The 16581-nt window shown below is 39.8% G+C and overlaps 1 protein-coding gene across 1 annotated transcript in view; it reads left to right on the top strand.

Moving 5' to 3' along the window:
• The first annotated feature begins 8202 nt into the window (after positions 1–8202).
• The window catches only part of rcan1b (regulator of calcineurin 1b), a 48030-nt gene continuing 39651 nt past the window's right edge, over positions 8203–16581 (top strand). Inside the window, exons 1-2 of the mRNA XM_044344519.1 lie at positions 8203–8417; positions 8710–8855. Coding sequence (XP_044200454.1) covers positions 8733–8855 — 123 coding nt within the window. The 5' untranslated portion in view covers positions 8203–8417; positions 8710–8732. The remainder of the gene's footprint in view (positions 8418–8709; positions 8856–16581) is intronic.

Raw genomic sequence — 16581 nt, 5'->3', positions numbered from 1 at the left:
ACATGAATAGAAACCTGCATTCTTTACTGTGTCCTGCTCAGAGGCACATCAGGCAGAATATGTTTATATCATTTATAAATTATTTGCGTCTGTATTTTTTGATATTCTGATTGTGAATTCATTGTTTAATAACCCAGAATATGATCAGTGTCTTTTGAACACTGGAAATTATTTATTAGTTATGTGTCAGGGAAAATTGAAATTATGTAACTTATATCAAACCTAACACTCATTTTCAGCCTCACATGTGACTGAATGGATATGACGACAAATTATGTAAAATATAAATGTGTTTAAAATGTGTTTTTTGCTGACATACAGACTCTCCCTCCCTGACCTTAATTATATCCATAATAATAGTTCATGGGGAAAATAACAAGATCATGAGAAGACCTTTTAAATAAATGAAGAAAGTATGGTTCTTTTTGTTGATCAGCCAGACAATTAACACAGATGTTTAATTAGATGATGAATCACACAACAAATAATATATAAAATTTGGGAGTGATACACTTAAATTTAATCTGTAATCTGTCTCTACGTCGGTATGAAACTGCAGTGATGTTGTGATGTATCAGATCAGTCCAATCAGCTGCAGCGTCCAATCAATAACTGATATCCTATAATGGGGCCTGTCGGCCGGTGTGAAGGCTGCTCTTGTGTTTCCTCGCTCCATGCTCCTCAGAGATCCCTCCTCACTCTTCGCTCCTCGGAGCAAAAATAAGAGACTTGGGACGCCCATCAAAGTTGCAGATCAGAACAACTTCCAATTCAGGTGAGGAGCGAGGAGTGAGGAAAGATCAAATAAGAGACTTGGGATGTACCCTATGCTTCCTCGCGTCCTCTCTCCTCAGTGAGCCAGAAACCAATCTCTCTCTGCCATCATGGGGCATCTTCCAATCCCCTAAATGAATCTGGAGATGAGGAGCGAGGAGAGAGGAGGCTCCTGGAGGAGCTTAGAGTGAGGACCCACAACCTATGCGGAAGTTTTTTCCCGGACAACAACACCCTTTTGATCTAATGTGTTTACTTATTGGTCAGCTGATCTGACGGGACAGTAAACAGTTGGGCTGTTGTTGTAATACAGCAGATCAGGAAAAGTACCTGTGGAACAGGAATGAAAGCACAAACAGCAGCTGATTATATTTATCTATAAAATAAAAATGATTGAATCAATCACAAAAAACACTCTTGTAACTTTATTATTTTTCTTCATAAGCCAAAAGGCTTCTTTTCCTCTTTTCCGTTTCAGTACATCTCAGCTCCTTCAGGAAAATATGAAACTGCACAGCTGTATGTCTCCTGTAATATCATCCTGAGCCTGAAAGGGATGTCAGGCTGTCACAAAATCAATAAGCAATATTTTATTTAATATTAATGGGTTTAAATTGTCTATTTGTGTCTTATTCTGTGACAGCCAGACACTGCTATAGATCTATTATCAAAAGATAAAAATGGGAACAGTTATCAGGTGTTTTCCTTCCAGCTATCACTATGTATAAATTATTAAGTAACAGTGTAAAGTGTTAATTAATTGTATGAATGAATTTTAAGTTTAAACTTTAGAGTGTAAACTGTTAGGCCTACTTAATAATTTCTACATAGTGATAGCTGAATTCTATATATTTGACAGTAGAGTTGCTGTGTATTATGAGTAGTTGTCTCCTCAAAATGACGCTGGAATAATGTTGGATTAATGAAAAGCACCCATGGACACAGACCAAATAGACAACCAAAACCCAGAAAACACCATGAGACCAGATGGGACTGAGACAGGACCATGAAAACTTATTGTTCAAAGTTTTGCTCATGCCTCTGACTTACAGATTTTTTTTTCTATTTCTACACTAACTGGCCACATCTTAACTTTATATTCTGCCTGAACGCACCACAGTCAGTAATAATATCAAGTTGTTGTTTTTTTTTATCTTTATATTTCTTCCTTTTTTATCTTAATATGTTTTACCAGATGTGGAGGGTTTTTCTTACATTGCACTCCTTCCCAGCCAATAATACTTATAGCCAGTAATTGATTTAATGTTTTCATTGTCAAAATATTCAATTAAGTGAAACATTACTAGGCGAATATATAGGCATATCTTCTATAAATTCAGATTACAGTGACAACTGCATAATGCTGTCAAAGCCTGTAATAAGTATAGCCTGCCACAGGAGGGCAGAATGTTGACTGCAAATTACATATCTGACTGCAAGATGAACAGAGCAACAATCAGTTTGAGATGAATGGTTTGAAATGGTTGACCCTAATTATAAAGAACATTACATTAGGTGATCCAACATTTCCTTTCTTACCATGGTATTTATATTACAAACAAAACCAAGTAAGTAGATTTGTGTTAGGCTTATAGTTTTTTATTCTATAATATTCTATAATATTGACAAGCAATAACAAGCAACTTCTCTGATGTTCTCCTTTTTGACATGATAAATTTTATAAATGTAAAGCTTGATGTAAATCTAGCCTAATTTAATACTTTTTCAATATGAAAGCTGCATCTGCAAAGATTTTGGAATAATGTCTCTATAGCTATTGTTGGGACTCAGTTAGGAGCAGGTTTGGTTATTAGCAATTCACTAATCAAGACCACTCCTTCTAGAATATGGATTTAATGGTTTATTGGGAGTGTGATGGAAGAGCAGGGTGAAAAGGAGGAATGATAGTTAGAGGGATGGTTGGAGAGGGAAGGATAGATGGGGGAAGGGAGAGGGTTGGGGGCGTGAGGATGTGGGGGTGAGGGTCGAGGTCGTGGGATGTGGGATGAGGGGGTAAGGGTCAAAGGATGGGGAGAAAGAAGAGCAGGCGGTAAAGAGGGGAAGGAGGGAGTGGATAGGAGAGTGATAGATGAAAGAAGGAGAGGCGTCGACGTCAGGGAGGTAAGTGGGAACAAGGGGGTTGAGACTCAGGGTGGGGGTGCTGTCTCAATGATCCGGCATCTGTACCAAGCCCCCTGTTCCTGTGTTCAAGCAGAGAAGAGAGGAAAGTTAGCAGAGGGGTCGGGTGGGAGGGACTTGCAAGCTGTGACAAAGGGGAGAGGAGCGGATGTGGTGTGGCTAAATACCCTGTGGTGCGGAAATGGGATGCGTACAAGGCGTGATCTTTGGTTCCCGAACTTTGTTTATAAGTCTATAAACTTCATTTCACTAACCAAGACCACTCCTTCTAGAATATGGATTTAATGGTTTATTGGGAGTGTGATGGAAGAGTAGGGTGAAAAGGAGGAAGGATAGTTAGAGGGATGGTTGGAGAGGGAAGGATGGATGGGGGAAGGGAGAGGGTCGGGGGTGTGAGGATGCGGGGGTGAGGGTCGAGGTTGTGGGATGCGGGATGAGGGGGTAAGGGTCGAGGGGATGAGGGTCGAGGGATGGGGAGAAAGAAGAGCAGGCGGGAAAGAGGGGAAGGAGGGAGTGGTTAGGAGAGTGATAGATGAAAGGAGGAGAGGCGTCGACGTCAGGGAGGTAAGTGGGAACAAGGGGGTTGAGACTCAGGGTGGGGGTGCTGTCTCAATGATCCGGCATCTGTACCAAGCCCCCTGTTCCTGTGTTCAAGCAGAGAAGAGAGGAAAGTTAGCGGAGGGGTCGGGTGGGAGGGACTTGCAAGCTGTGACAAAGGGGAGAGGAGCGGATGTGGTGTGGCTAATACCCTGTGGTGCGGAAATGGGATGCGTACAAGGCGTGGTCTTTGGTTCCCGAACTTTGTTTATAAGTCTATAAACTTAATTTCACTAACTAAGACCACTCCTTCTAGAATATGGATTTAATGGTTTATTGGGAGTGTGATGGAAGAGTAGGGTGAAAAGGAGGAATCACATCCAGGAGAGGGAAGGATGGATGGGGGAAGGGAGAGGGTCGAGGGTGTGAGGGTCGAGGTTGTGGGATGCGGGATGAGGGGGTAAGGGTCGAGGGGATGAGGGTCAAGGGATGGGGAGAAAGAAGAGCAGGCGGGAAAGAGGGGAAGGAGGGAGTGGATAGGAGAGTGATAGATGAAAGGAGGAGAGGCGTCGACGTCAGGGAGGTAAGTGGGAACAAGGGGGTTGAGACTCAGGGTGAGGGTGCTGTCTCGATGATCCAGCATCTGTACAAAGCCCCCAAAGAGACTTAAACCAGAGAGGCGAGAATGGGATTTCTTTATGTTATCCAGGTCATGATGGATGTAAGTATGATAGGCGGGAGATGACCAATAGCCGAGGATTTTGATGATCTTGTCGGGAATACCTTGTCTTGAGGCGGTGGAAGCGGCTCCAATGCGGAATGAGTGTCCTGAAAACTGGTCAGGGGGTATTCCGGATCTGGCAAGTACCGAGCACATGTGGTGATGGAACCAAGAACGTGTTGCTACCCTTCCCGTTTCCGTGATGAACAGAGGGTCTTGAGGGGAAGCTTGGTTGGCTAATCTTGTGTTGATGTACTCGTGGATGGGTTCGTAAGGACTTATGTATGAATCTAGGCGGAAAAGGTAGATGGGTTGAGGTTGACCCGACTGGTTGGTCTTGCTGCGTTTGAGGTGGTAGATGAGTGTGTCTGAAGAGTGGAAAGAGATGTCGGACAATGTGGTGTGTAGTGATGGATCAAAGGAGTAGGAAGGAGCTGTGATTTCTGAGCAGTGTAGGAAGCCAAAAAAGACTAGTAAAAACATGGACTCCAGGGCTTTGTCTATGTGGGGAGACAAGTAGCCTGTGTGGAGTGTGTGAATGCATCGGGCCGGAAGGTCCGACGTAAGGGGTGAACGTTTTGGTGTGGGGTGCGGTTCCACCTTGCGGAGACCTTTAATTAACATATTAATATGAGAGTGGGACAAGGCTGGGCATGGCGCTCCGGAAATCAATTTAATAAAGAAATTGATTCCACTGAGGTAAGTCTGTATGGTGGAAGACTTGATCTTGAGTTGAGTGTGGGAGAATGTAATGAAGCAGGAGAGGGTAAGAATGTCCAGTGACAGGAACCCCTGAAATTGGCCAGGATGCACCTTCTGGGTGGGCAGACTGAAACTTTAAAACAGTGTCTTATCTGAGACTCTGTGGTATTTTTAAGCTGTTTATAGACAGCTCTTTTGGGCTGCTTTTTGCTGGTTCTTCTTGCTTTTGACTTTGTCTTCTTGCTTTCTGCTATGCTGATAGAAAGCTTGCAGTTTGCTAGTCTGAAGATGTGACTCAGAGCAACAGGAGGTGAAACCTCAGAAGGTAGAGTCATGAGTTGAGGATCAAGCTTAGGAGAGCATGAGAGCATAAGCCAGGAGCTCTCTTCTGATGGAAACTTCTCAAGTCTGGACTGGCCAACTTACTCATCATTACAAGATCCAGACTCCAGCTTCTCACCCCAGCACATCAGACTCCATTCTCTGAAAGAGGCCACCCCAGGGAGCAAGCAAGTATTCATACAAAACTATCATCAACTTGTTTAACCCTGGTGCTTTCAAAATTTGTAACTTCAATTGGCAATTCAGAACTAAGCTGTGGTACCATTGATTTGACTTGCTGTTTCCCAGACCACAGTCATCTCATCTGTTAATCAGGTCTCTCATACCGACTGCACAATAGATAACTCTGCATCATGCATTTGAATCATTCAGTAGCCATAGCATTGTGTACCAGTTTCCCTTTCCCTCTTGTGTCTTGTTTGTAAAATGTTGTAGTGTTTAGTACGTGTAGCTGTAGTATTAGTAATAAATGTGTATGTAATTAAAGTGAACTTGTTTGTTTTCTTGTGCTTGCATCTCAGTCACTTAACCTTAAAAGATCTTTACACTTGCAAAATCATAATTAAGATTAGTAATCATAATTCTAATTGACCTCTCTTGTGTGGCCAGCAAGGAGGACTATTTCCCTATTATCATACCTACTCTAATATGAATTATGTCACTGGACAAATAATTTCATGTTGGAGTTGTACACAAGAATAATTCATAAATTCACCCATAAAACCATAGATATTTGAGTGCACAAAATCCTACAACAGTGTGGCAGTGCCAGCAGCCTTGTTTAGTAGGATGAGTACCAAGGACATATGCATGGCAGCGTCGTGGTCTATGCCCTGTCCATTCATATGGTTCTATCTCTTAGACATGTTGGGCTCCTTTCACAGTCTGTGCTCAGTGGATCGACCCAAGACTGGTAAAAAAAGGTGGGTGTGTATGTCAGCTGTGTTTCACCTGATCCACTGTACCCATAGAGTTCACTGGAGGGCAGAGCCTGTGTGGGATAGAACGATAGTCACAATATTATAGCCCTGGTTCTATTAGCACAGGTGGAGCCCTCCACCTACGGGCCCTGCCACTCCTACACCACTCACTGAGGAGGTTGTAGGATGCTGGACAGTGGGCATGCTGCCTTACAGTATATACTGTGGGCTCCACACTTATTCAGGTAGGCACATCCTGATCGGCCAGCTACGTTTATGCAAATTTCAGTGGGTGACTATGTGTGTGTGATTGGAGGAGAGTATTACCCATACAGTCCGATGGAGGGTGGAGCCTGTGAGATAGAACTGATATTTAGGGGGCTTTAATTTTGAAATTCAACATCAGAATGCCAGGATATGTTCTGAGTGTCCCTTTGAGGTGGTCTACTATCAATGTGAAATGAAAATGTTCTGTGGAAACTGGGGCTGTAGTCAACCAAAGAAAATCTTGGTCGACTGAAATCGCCTGGGGGAAAAAAAATAAAAATTGTTGGATGATACAGGACAGAGTGAACTCAGCAGCCACACATTTCTCCATTCTCTATTTCTCTGTTTAGCATCTTCAGGTTAGGTTAACCCATTGTTGCTAACTTTAGAGCTAACCCCCTTTACTTTTCCAGCACTTAGGGAAATAACAGACGTGACTCTTGAGAGGCTGCAGCATTTATTAACTGACACACTGTAGTCTGTACTATACGTTTACTGCCAGACTGACAACTTACTGCTAACCTCTTCTTCTGCTCTACTCGCATTCACCGTCACTTTTCTGCCGCTCGTTCTTTCCCACTTGCTATGCACACATATTACACACTGCCCTATTCTTAATGGAGCTATACTACTAAGAGTTTCTCAGGCAATGACACAGAGGTTGACTCACGTTTCAGAACAGCACTGCACAGAGGCTCCCAAGCGCTATTGATTTCCAAATGAATAGATTTTTGGGATTAGAAAAATATTTTTTTGGCCTGACAGGGGTTCTCGTTGTTATAATTATGTGAGAAACACTGACTAAATGTTCAGTACATAAACGCTCAGTAAATGTTCACTACAGTTAAACCTAGCAGTCTCCATTAGGTTGGGCGAGTTCAAAGTTGTGAAAGCAACAGGGGTGTTTTGAATACACCCCAATTTTCACAGGTAATTTGTTAGTTTCACCTTCCTGCCACAGGAAATAGTGGATTAATCCTTGAAGGCTACTGATGTAGCACTTTTCTCGTTATGAAAGTAACATGACGATTATTCGACTAATGAGTATTTGGTCAGACAGGAGCATATCAACAAAGTAATCGACCAGTCAACTGGGAGACTACAGCCCTAGTGGAAACAGGAAGTTAACCTTTTATTCTTATCTGAATTCAGAGGGATCATAGCTCAAGTATGACATTTTAGAGGGCTTTAATTTTGAAATTCAACACCAGAGTATCCTGATATTGTCAAGTTTTTCAATGACAGTCTGTCATTTTGGTGCTTTAAAGTCAGATTGGTCTTTGGAAATGTATTCTTTAAAATAGAATAGAATAGAATAGAAAGCCTTTATTGTCATTGTACAGAATACAATGAAATTAGGAGCACTTCTACTGATCAGTGCATTAAAAGAAATAAAAAAAAATAAAATAAAACAAAAACAACCTTAGCAAACAAAGAACCACAGCCAATAACATAGGTTCTAAAATAATAAATATAATAAGTAATTTAATTTTGCACCAGAACAATTGTATCTTATTAAGGTTGACTAATTATTCACACAATTGAAATGACAAAGCCTCAAGCTTTCTTTGAAATAGTTTGCAGGCAGAAGTTATTATATTTTTTTGTAATTATTCATTTATTTATTATTTAATAATTATTCATTTTGTCTTATCTAGTTAGTTATTTGTTTGTTTGTTTGTTTATTTATTCATTTATTATTGGCAGATTGATTGACTGAATGAATGTGATATCACATTCACCGGAAGGTTGCTTTTATTTTGAAATCAGTTCTTAAACGCTCTTACCGTAATGGCCAGTATATACACATAGCGCAAAACAATGTGGGGGCTAGTTTGACCGCAGTTCCGGGGGGGGTTATTAGCAGTTACAGGCTAAACAGAGAATATTGTGTTGTTTTGGTTTCAGACAATACTAACTACCAAACGACTGTCTTCATTCGTAGTTAATTAAGTGAAGATACTCACGGAATATCGTGTGCTTCGCTTGTTTAGCGGTATCATTTCAGGTCCCAGGTTAGTATAAATTGCTAGCTAGCCAGCTTATAGCAGCTTGTAAACTAAGCTAATATACTGAAAGGGAGCACGGCTATATTTCTGTTGATTGTTTAGAGAGCAATATCGTAGACAGCGCTATTTAACTCCACATTATCATGAAATAACGTCTATAGCTATAGGTACGTAAATAGATCACTATCTTAGCCACTAACAGCTAGGAAGACAGATGGTGGGCGTTAGCGAAGTCAGAATTATAAGTATGTGTATATATTTTTGCTTTGCTTCAAAGGTCTTTGTTATGTATTTCCAGAAAACGGTATAAGTCAAGTCGTCATGCAGCAGTCAGAGAAGGACGCTGAGGAAGAGGCGACGGTAGATGTCCAGTTTACTGATTTACCAAACGCCCTTATCGCCTGCAAAGTACCGGAGGATTTATTCAACGAAGGGACACGGCAGGTAAGGTCAAACAAAGTGCCCTAAATCTGTGCTTCTCAGCTTCCCAGTGTGTAACATAGGTGGAACATTTATGAACGTTGGCATTTCATTGTGCTGCGTGCCTTTTAGTGTATTGGATGTGCGCCGACATTAAGAGTGGTTCCTTTGGATTTCTCTTCTGCGAGATATGCACTTAATGCGATTGAGCAAAAAGACTCGATGGAGTTTGGTGCTATACTGTACAGGTCACATGTATATCTCTTTGAGTGACAGTATCAGATAAACAAATTTCCATCAGAGCATGAACCCACTACCGACTCTAATGGATTAAGACCACTAGATGGAGGTAATGGTTAAGATAATAATGCTGTTGTTATGACTGAGCTAACAAGAGTACACACTTCCTGGTTCCTTAGTTACTCTGAGTTATTTTGTTTAATTTTGTCCTCATATGACACACAGATATGTGTCGTTGGGAAGTGACCATTAATATTCATTTGGAATTTGGTACCAGTCTGGTTCTGCTGAACAGTAGATTTTGAAATAGTCAACTAAAGCAGACAACAGAGTAACAAAGGTGTAAAGTACACTGAACATATTGATCTATTTCAGGGTTTTGCTTGCATCCCTGTGACTGCTTACCTTAGGAGGATGTTTATGTGGTAGCTGAAGCTGAAAAAATATCCTAGTGTTGGTGATGAAAGAGGAACATAACTTAAACTGAATACTTTCATAAAACAAAACATATGAGTATTCTTAGCTCACACAGCGTACTTTAAGCATACCACTGTTAAGCATAGTTAAAAACAATATACATATATATATATTTGCTCTGTCGGTTCATGGTTGAGGCATTAATTTTGAATCACGTGTCACGTACCAGTTTGTGCGCGTACCTTTTGAGTGTCATGCACTTAAGTGAAAAAATCACAATCTGTCCATAGGGATTTAAATTTTATACCAAGATGGAACAAAGAGATGAAAAATACAGGTTGTAACGAATGTTGGCAGTTATTTTGTAGTCATGGGGCAATATGCTCATCTCCAGATTCAATACTATCATAATATTTGGGTGCCGATTTGATTCAGAATCAATTCTTGATTCAAAACCGATTCTTGATTGAATGAATAGAAATGGGTGTACTATTTTCAGTCTCTTGCTCCAGTATACTGTGTGCCAAGCTATTCACTGATGTCCTTATTTCACTGAAATACAATGTAAATATGAACCATAACTGTCAGATAAGATAAATGGTCTGCAGTCTTTTTAGTTAAAGTTAATTGCATTAATTAATGAATTAATTAATTTGAAAGCATCTTACTAGGGTTGGGCAGATGGGCGGATGCCATCGTCCATCGCTGATGGCTGACAGTCATTGACTGAGCCTCTACCATCGTAACTTTGTGATTTAAAAGGACCCCACCCCTTGTCTCTCCATCTTTTGTGTGGATTACATTATTCTTATTGGCTTTTTATTCACAAAGCCTTTATTGCAGTTACAGTAACACAGGAAGTGTAGTTGTTGGCAAGTCGACCTGGTTTACTGTCTCTCCTCTGCACCGCACAGAGGACACATACTCACACATGCACGGAGCGCTCAGCCCCGCCCGCAGTGAAACAGAGGAGAGGAGAGAAACTTAGCGCTACCATAAATGACAGCTAAATGCAGTAGACGCTCACACTGAGCTGAAATGAAACGAGTGCACATAAATTAGGTAAATAACACAAGTAAACATAAATGAGGTCTACCTGCCAGCAGCTCACCCTCACAACCAGTCGTGCATGTGTATGTCAGTGAACACCTACTGAGCGATGCAGAAAAATGAAGAAATCCCTCTGCGATCTCAAAATCACGTAAATGGTAAATTGACTGTACTTGTACAGCGCCTTTCTAGTCTTCCGACATCTCAAAGCGCTTTTACACTATGAGTCACATTCACCCATTCACACACAGTCATACACTGATGGCACAGCCATCAGGAGCAATTTTTAGTTGTTTTCATTTAGTTATTTGATATGTTATGTTGATATATTACACAAATATTCAAAATATAAAATTAAGCACATATTGGATCAGTAAATGAATGGTGTATAAATGTAGATTTCTCCATATTTTGTATAAAGCCAGATAGTATGGAATACATAGGGAGAAGAGAACAGAATTTATGATAATAACATTTCAGCAAGTATTGATGACCTTGACAATACGCCCAATATACAAATTAACATTAACAACATCAACATTAACAATTCAATAAATGATGAGAGATCTGCAGAAATGTACTAACAGTGAACAGTGAGAGAAAGAACATAATAGTATTTGCTTGTGTCCACTCTGGATTAAAACTCAGGTAAGTTACTGAAGGATTAAACCTATATTAACCACAGTTAAACAAACAGACAGAGCAACAGCTGTAATATCTATACTTTAGAAGAGAGATTTCTGCGGTAGATGTTGACAAAGTTGGCAGGAACCACAGAGATGAAGGCTACACCTCAGTAATGTCATAAAAAACACTCCTGGTGATCAGCAGCAATCATTTTGTTGGTTTTAAGTAAACTGTATGTTGCCATTTATAAAACTTGGTGATTAAAACTTAAACAGAGAGCTGTGTGTCTCCGAAGCTGCTGCTCTCAAAGTTACACAGAAGACATGCACATAACTACACAGTGAGGATGCTAACTGGCTAGCAAGTTAGCCAGCAAACTGTTCAAAACATACCACAGTCCGTTTTTCTACCCAGGAGCATTGTTGCTTCCAAGAAAATAGAAAGCTCCATTTTCTTTTCGTAGCCTTGTAAATTTCTTTCGCTGATATTTTTTTCGAGTACTGGTATTACACCATATTTGGTGACCCATCAGATTCACCAGTAAGAGGCTACTGGGCAAAGATCGCAGCCTTCCCCACAAGTATTTGAGCGAATCACAATGCATTTCCTCGGTCACGTGTCTTGAAAACGATGACATAATGTGCTCACGTCACCGACTCTGATTGGCCCTGCATAAATTTTTTCTGGCTTGGGCTATCATGCCATGGGTTATGTTGAACCCTGAGTAGAGAACAATAGTCAGACAAGGGAAAATCAGACTCAGTGGAAAATCAGTGGAAAACAGCTGAATACAAAAAGTGTTTTTATATGGGAGCAAAATACACTGCCTACAGTTACTGTAGCATTGTACTGAAAAAAGATGCTTTGATACAAATGAAAGGTAAAACTAACTACAAAATCTCTAAGTACGGTGAGGTTCCACAGAATAGCTTTAATGCAACCTGTCACAGAATCTACTCTACTGAGCATAAAAACAAGCCTTAACTTTATTTGGTCTGTGGTTAGTTGCTAAATTTAAAAAAATACAGATAGACTTCTCAGCAACAGCAAAACAATCAGGTAGTGTTCTCACTCAGATTTCATGTATTGCTGAATGCTGAAGGATGGTGATAACCCGCAGGACCTACGTTTAAAGAGCAACTTATAGGTTTAATATCTTATTGAATAGAGTTGGGCAGTACAACTCCCAAGATACATTTCAGCAAGAGTCCAGTCACCGAGCTTAAACTTCTGTGACAAGCGCCACTAAGTGCAAGTGAAAGGTGAAAGATGAGAAAACTTACTGAAGGTACAATCTTCATTGATCATCATTTTTAATTTACTACAGCTCTGATTTGCACCTGTGACTGGTTTCATGGAAGTTTGAAAAATCTTTTTTACTTCACATTGATGTCACATAATGTCAGTTTCCCCACAGGACACGCTGCTATGGGCTGATCAAATTTCAGAAGAGACTCAGCTGTAAAAGATTTCTCCATTCTCTGTTTGAGAGCGGCTGACATTGAGACTAACATGAGAATAGCTGGTTCACCTTTAAGGTTAGTCCACCTTAGGTAAGCCTGGTCAGGTTAGGCTAACCCATTGTTACTAACTTCGGGGCTAACCCCCGTCACTTTTCCAGCATTTGTGGAAACAATAGACAAGCTCACATTCACCATCACTTTTCTGCCGCTGGCTCAACCACACACTTGCTACGTACACACATTACGCACTGCCCTATTCCTTAACGGATATACACTACTTTTATAACAGTACCTTTCATGTAGTTGTCCTTTTGAAGAATGAGGGGAGGGAGGATGACTCAAAACAATTCCACAGTAACTAGGGTGTTATGCTCGCACAGTGTGCGAGTGAAAATCGTTAGTAACCCATTGATATTAATGACTGTGTGAAATTTTGCAACAGTGGTGTGCCGCTGCAGAATGAATATAGGGGAAACACTGGTTTGGTATTAGTAGCTAACATTGGTCATTCACCAAACACGTGCCCAGTTGTCCTCTCATTCTCCTCTTATGTATGCATCTTCTGTATTTTCAACCAACTATTGGTGTCAAAACTAGAATTGGGATCCATATTTATTGCTGTTAAACTTGACTTAGCTTGGCCACTATCCGTTATATGTCCAATTTCTCAGTTTTCAGATCGACAAGAAAACTGGTCCACAATGAATGCAGGTGCCACTGTAGTGTATAAGTTCAAGGTAATAAAGTTATGTAATTTTTTAAGTTTAGCTTTATTTGCTGATCCACATTGCTTCATACAAACATATATACATATAACAAATAGCTAATACACACGGGCGATTTACCCACCACATGTGCACAGTCTGCAGTGAGATGAGCCAGTGTTTGGTGGTGTCCTATAGGGGTTCGCTGACATTGATGGAAAAGGAAAACTAACAGAGGAGAAGGGCAAAGGGCTTTTGGTTAAAAAATTACTTGTGTTGTTGTTGTTTGTTCTTCCCTCTCTTCCACGATCTTGCTGCTTTTCCACTGAGCAAGGATTTGTAGGTCAGCTTATGTATTGTATAGCAGAATATTCTGCTGTGTGTGTGTGTGTGTGTGTATTTGTCATGTATTCTTGAGAATACTCAGTTGTTTTGGTTCTGTTAAGGAATGAGTGTACTTCAGTGGAATGGCCTTGTATTAAATAAGGCCGAAGGGATAATTTACACACATTAAGGATAAATTAATTGGTCGGATTGGTTGGAGAGAATGGGAACATTTTCAGATGGATCATTTCACAGGAATAAAGCAGAGTGTATTTCCAACTTGTGCAATCAGTCAATTAGAGTGTTGTCAGCCCAACTCTAGCAGAAAGCTGACTAAAACCAGCATGGAAGAACAGATTTAGGTCAGGGGAAACTCTGATGTAGGTCTGGAAAGTCAGGCAAGTCTCCTGGACTTTTCCAGCAGGACACACCCAGTGGCAACAGATGAGATCATCATGATTTAAGTTGAAGATTCAAATTCAAATCCTGGTCTTACTATACTTCTGATGTAAAATTACATACATAAATAATAATAATATTAATTAATTAATAAATATGTCTGATTAAAGTTACCAGCAAAGTGATTAGCATTAAACTCAATTTTTTTTATTGGCATTAATGTCACAACAACAACATTGCCCAAGCATCAAGAGTCAATGAAACAAAATAACATTAACATAACACTACGATTGATATATCTTAATTATTTATAGTATATCTATTAGGGATGTCAGTTTCTGTTAATTTTGGTTTCAACAGACTGACACCCATTAACCGATAACTAACTAGTTAATTTTTAAGAAAAGTTTTGGTGTAGCTTTCATTTGTGAGAGCTGTCCAGCAGTAGGTGTTCAGAGCTAATGTTAGCTGTTAGTAAAAAATTATTTTCTCCAGCAGTTAGCATTAATACAGCTGCCCGTTTGTCTTTTCGAGCTCCTTATTATCTGCAACAGTGGCTTGACATATTCCGTTTCTGCAGTAGAGATGTCAGAAGACACTTTGGACTCATTTTCACATATCATGAATTTATTTCCTCTATGGCAGAAAAACACATTACACAAGCCTATATAAACTCCTGCAGGTTAAACCTGACTAACAAAACACTTTTAGGGCTGACTGACCCTGACACACTCACTATAAACAGACTTTAAGATGCTCGCTAGCCTAGCAACATTAATGCTACAAACAACACATAATGCAACACTCCGTGTAGAAGTCGGTTTTACACTGGTACTTTATCCATTCAAGAAGATCTGAGATGTTGTGAACATGTAATTGTCTAGCCGTTAGCAGATTGTGTATGCAAACTAACCTATAGACTGAAATGCGTAACCAGTCAAAAATATTCTCTTCAGTTAACCAATTAACAGTTAACTGTTGACATCCCTAATATGTATGTCTTTATGTGTGTGTGTGTGTGTGTGTGTGTGTGTGTGTGTGTGTGTGTGTATATGTGTGTGTGTTTTGTATATATGTATGTATTTACTATATACACACACACATACATACAGTATATCCTATGCATGTATTTGTGTGTGTGTCTGTGTCTAGGTTATTCACTGTCCCTCGGGTTGTGGTATGTTGATGCATATATTCGGCAGCAAGTTATGCCCTGTCTCCTTCTCCAAAGAGTATTTTTAATTTTGTCTCACACAACAGGATAAGCAGTTTAAACATAGATGAATGGATGAGTGGATGGAAACATTCATCTGAAATTTTCTGACCATCTTGATGAAAAAATGAAAAAGTTTTTAGCCAAATGGAAAATCTGAGCAGTTTTTTTGTTTGACATGCACTGACTCAGGATTAATGAAACTGCATGGAAGAGTGAGAGGTTTACTGCCATTATTCTGAAGTTGTCCACAAGTTCACTGGAAGGCCGATAAAGCTGGAGAAGGGACAGATGTGTCATTGTGCTGCATGTCTTATTTTCCTGTTCAGATGTGGAATGTACATGTCAGAGTCTGGATTCCATAACCTGATGCCTTTTTGGCTGAAAGTGGATTTTGTGGCTGGACAGACCACAGAAGTGTTCAGAGCTGGGGGTTTCAAAACAATGATGGTGTTTATTTGTAGGAACTGGAATCCACCTAAAGGTACTATTGAGAGTTTAAGTTATGTCGTCAAACGTCCAACGTTTTGTCCAACCAGCAGTCCAAAACCCTAAGGTAAACAGTTTTCTATCATGCATGCCAAAGAAAGGCATTGAATCATGACATTTGAGAACCTAAAACCAGCAAATGTTTGGCATCTTTGATTTAAAACATTGTTAAACTGATTCTTCTCTCTCTCTCTCTCTCTCTCTCTCTCTCTCTCTCTCTCTCTCTCACTCTCCCTCCACACACACACACACACACACACACACACACACACACACACACACACACACACACATATATATACATATATATTTTTTATTTAGCCTATTTATTTTTTAATGTTCAATTCTAGTTCCCATTTCAATTTTACATATAGTGAGTTTCTATTTCGTACTGTACAGTTTAGAAACAATCTTTTACGGGGTTACCTGTCAACACTTCAATCACTTCATTCACCTTCTGCTGAAAATCCTTTTTTAAAAATCTGTATCATAGAAATGTCTTAGCTTTAAATATCTGAACAGGTCCCAATTTTCTGAATTCAATTCTCCTTTGAATTTTTCAAAAGTTTTAAAAATTTTCCCTCTATGAATTTTGTTTTTCCTTCTTTACTCCACCTTACAAATTATCTGTCTCCATGTCTAAACCTGGAGGTCTGAGAGAGCCAACTACGGAAGTTTATTGTCAAATTCAATTTCAATTCAATTTTTCAATTCAATTTATTTATATAGCACCAAATCACAACAAAAGTCATCTCAGGGCACTTTTCACATAGAGCAGGTCTGGACTGTACTCTTTAATTTACAGAGACACAACAATTCCCCCA

Source organism: Thunnus albacares, chromosome 24 (genome assembly GCF_914725855.1).
Source record: "Thunnus albacares chromosome 24, fThuAlb1.1, whole genome shotgun sequence".
NCBI classification, from domain to species: domain Eukaryota; kingdom Metazoa; phylum Chordata; class Actinopteri; order Scombriformes; family Scombridae; genus Thunnus; species Thunnus albacares.
The sequence above is the reverse complement of the archived record's forward strand: the minus strand, read 5'-3'. Positions and strand labels throughout refer to the sequence as shown.